This window comes from Gossypium arboreum, chromosome 10 (assembly GCF_025698485.1).
Source record: "Gossypium arboreum isolate Shixiya-1 chromosome 10, ASM2569848v2, whole genome shotgun sequence".
Lineage (NCBI taxonomy): Eukaryota > Viridiplantae > Streptophyta > Magnoliopsida > Malvales > Malvaceae > Gossypium > Gossypium arboreum.
The window spans coordinates 86,455,945-86,459,193 of NC_069079.1; the positions used below are offsets into that span (position 1 = coordinate 86,455,945).

The 3,249-nt window shown below is 29.8% G+C and overlaps 1 protein-coding gene across 1 annotated transcript; it reads left to right on the forward strand.

Moving 5' to 3' along the window:
* The first annotated feature begins 1,888 nt into the window (after positions 1-1,888).
* On the forward strand, positions 1,889-2,588 carry LOC108468499 (ethylene-responsive transcription factor ERF098-like). The gene has a single exon (XM_017769379.2). It carries the CDS (start codon positions 1,941-1,943, stop codon positions 2,403-2,405), a length of 465 nt encoding a protein of 154 aa, XP_017624868.1. The 5' UTR covers positions 1,889-1,940; the 3' UTR covers positions 2,406-2,588.
* The last annotated feature ends 661 nt before the right edge of the window (positions 2,589-3,249 follow it).

A 3,249-nucleotide genomic window follows, 5' to 3' on the forward strand; every position in this document is an offset into this window, starting at 1 on the left:
CCTTAACAATAAATCATGCATCAAATTTGAAGGTTGTTAATAGTACAATAATCCTGAGACATCATTAGGAGCATATTTTGCTATTTGGTCGGCAACTTCATTTAGAGATTTAGGAATACGACAATAACAGACTTTCCAGTTTTGAGTTAATAATTGATTAATAATTTAATATTTAGTATCGTTGTCAAAAAATATTTTTAAAAATAAATATTCATTTTAGATATAATATTGTGAAGTAAAATATGCATTTAAATAATGTTGTAGGAATAAGAACTTGGGTTATTTCAAGTAATCCCATTCCCTCCCGCTATAAAAAATTGTTAATATTATTATATTTTAGTATGAATATAAAAATAATTTATTATAATTAATTATTAATATTTTAAAATATTTGAAATAAATTTCAATAAGAAAATAATTGTATATTTAATATAAATATTATATAAAATGCATTGTATATAAATAAGGGTTAAAAATGTTGTTGGGCTTCAAAAGTGTCCCCCCCCCCCCAAAAAAAAAGAAATTTTAAAAATAAAAAACTCTTTTACCTTTGAGCTCAAAAGCAACATTAGTATTAAAAGTTGGGTGTTTAATATGGCTTATGGCTCTAAAAGCATTTTTGACCTCAAAAAGTACAGTTGATAAACAATAAGAAATGAAGCCTAGGATTAATTCTTAATCCTTTCAATAGTTACATTGGACTTCAATTATATTTGTAGTCTATTCAGATCAAACTCTTAAACAGTAGGCAAGCTCTCCTAGCATTGGTTTTTCTATTTACAAGATTTAAATTCGAATTATTGAGCTCTTTATCACTCGACCCAAAAGTCATTTATCGAAATATTTTTTTCAGATCATAAATTGTTGGGGTTAGTTAGATTCTGATACATAGTTTTTGATTATGACTTTCTTTAGTTGAAACTAAAACATGTTATTCGTTCGAATGTATTGTTATCGAATTATTTTTGTTTCATGTGAATATGTGATATAACAATCATAATTTATTGTTTAATTATAGTATTTTATTCATATGCAAGCAAATTTCACTCAATTGGATGGTTGAAGTTTTTGAAACTTTGTGTGGGTTCTCTTTTAAATTTTCTTTCGGTACAATCATTAGTGTCCTTATCTGTTTTACAGCCTGAGTCTAATCATGTTTAGGTCGAGATAGTATTTAGGTAAAGTTCTCCAACAATATTAATTTCGATATCGAATTTGGTCTAAATATCCGAAGAAAAAATCTATTTCCACTTTTTTCTAACCTCTAGATTTATTAAATAGTTGCAATTAATTAGTTAAATTAACTCTGATAGAAACTATAAAAATAAATGGAAAATCATTTGAGAGCTATTAATTTATCAAGTACTGTGCATGGCCGTCAATATTGGATTGAACAATATCGTGAGAAGTCAACGTATAACAGTAAAATAAGGCAAACATATATTATCAATTCGTATTTGGTATGGGGTATCAAGACTTGTCTTACAAAACCTATCTTCAATGTCCTAAAAGTTCCTCAAACAACAGGGAAGATCAAGTTGATAGGGACAAAAATTATGGTGCAATATCAAATGTCTATTCATATATTAATATATATTCCGTTCGTACCAAAATGTGTAAGAACCCAAATTACATTTTAAAAATGCTTTTTTATTTAGCTATAAATGGCTAAGAAAGTTCGTTGCAGAGGAGACATCAATATTCGCGGTCAAACCACGTTCTTCAGGTTCACATCTGTTAGATCCGATTTGGCTGAATACAAAGTTCACCATATAATATATAATATAATATTAATATATGTAATTCCTTAATTCCATGGTGGAATCATGGATGAGATCATTTTTTCTACTATAAATACCTTTACCAATTGAACCCTAAAACTACACTAAAGTTCATTTCGAGGTTTAGGGTTTTGGTTCAACTTGACAGGGATCTTTAACATGGAGGATCCAAACAAAATTAAGGAAAAGGAAGAGAAAGGAAAGGAAGAAGTACGATATAGGGGAGTGAGGAGAAGGCCATGGGGAAAATACGCATCAGAAATTCGAGACCCTACAAGGCAAGGTGCACGTTTATGGCTTGGGACATTTGACACTGCAGAGGAGGCTGCTCGAGCCTACGATCGAGCAGCCTTTAATCTCAGAGGTCATATGGCAATCTTGAACTTCCCCCGTGAGTACTATGCTCAACTCATGGGGGGTTCATCATCATCTCCATCTCCATCCCCATATCTATATCCTTATCCTTCTTCTGGTAATGTCCATAAGAGCTTTGACAAAGGAAGTTCATCCTCCGGTGAGCAACAAAAGCAGGTTTTCGAGTTCGAGTATTTGGATGACAAGGTGTTGGAGGAGCTTCTTGAAACTGAAGACGAGAAGATTAAGAAGAAAATGTTGAGAGACTGAAACTTCTTACTCATGTTCACTGCATTTTGGTTTGTTTGATTTCTCTTTCATTTCCCCTTATTTTTCAACTAAACTACTAAGCATACAAGTATGAGTTTCTGCACTTTGATTATGATTATGATCATTATGATATATAAATTTTGAACTTTATTTATTAATAAAAGATTGAATTGTTTGACCTAATTTAATGCCAACTAATTGAACTTGACAAAAGAAAAGGCAGTTTTTTAGTGTTGAAATTATCATTATATAGAGGAACCCTAATTCAAGATTTTGAAGGAGCTAGCTAGGACCATGAGTAATGGTTTTTAAGGTACGTTATAGTATACTTAGTATATATGGATTTAATATATAATTTTTCAGAAAACAGAAAAGAAAAACTTTGATTGCTAAAACAATGACTTCGTTTAATTATTGTTGTATATGTTAGAGCAATGCAAACATTAATGTTTAGACCAAATGCAGTTGTTTTAACATATTGATATATAATTTTAAGTTATATGCTTCCTAGATAACATGCAGATAAATGCTATAACAAAAGAGTAAGGGATTTAGATTAGTTTTGGATAGGATGCCTTTGTTAGGGATCTATGTTAAACTGGTTATGTTTTCTAACATATCTGTAATTGGTAAAAATACCTGTCACCTTCCTCTCAATTTTGAAATTCAGAAAGTTAGTTTCTTTAAAGAAATGAGTAATTTAATCCTTGCTAATTTTAAATGTGAGTAATTAAGGACAATTAATCACAATATTGATGTATTTCGTCAATAGTGCATACTTTTTATTGGTATAATAACAAATTTAACCCTTAATATTTACATGTTTTGTTAATTTTGTCCTGAT

Coding starts and splice junctions, on each gene's coding strand:
- LOC108468499 (XM_017769379.2), top strand. CDS start 1,941: ATGGAGGATCCAAACAAAATTAAGGAAAAGGAAGAGAAAGGAAAGGAA.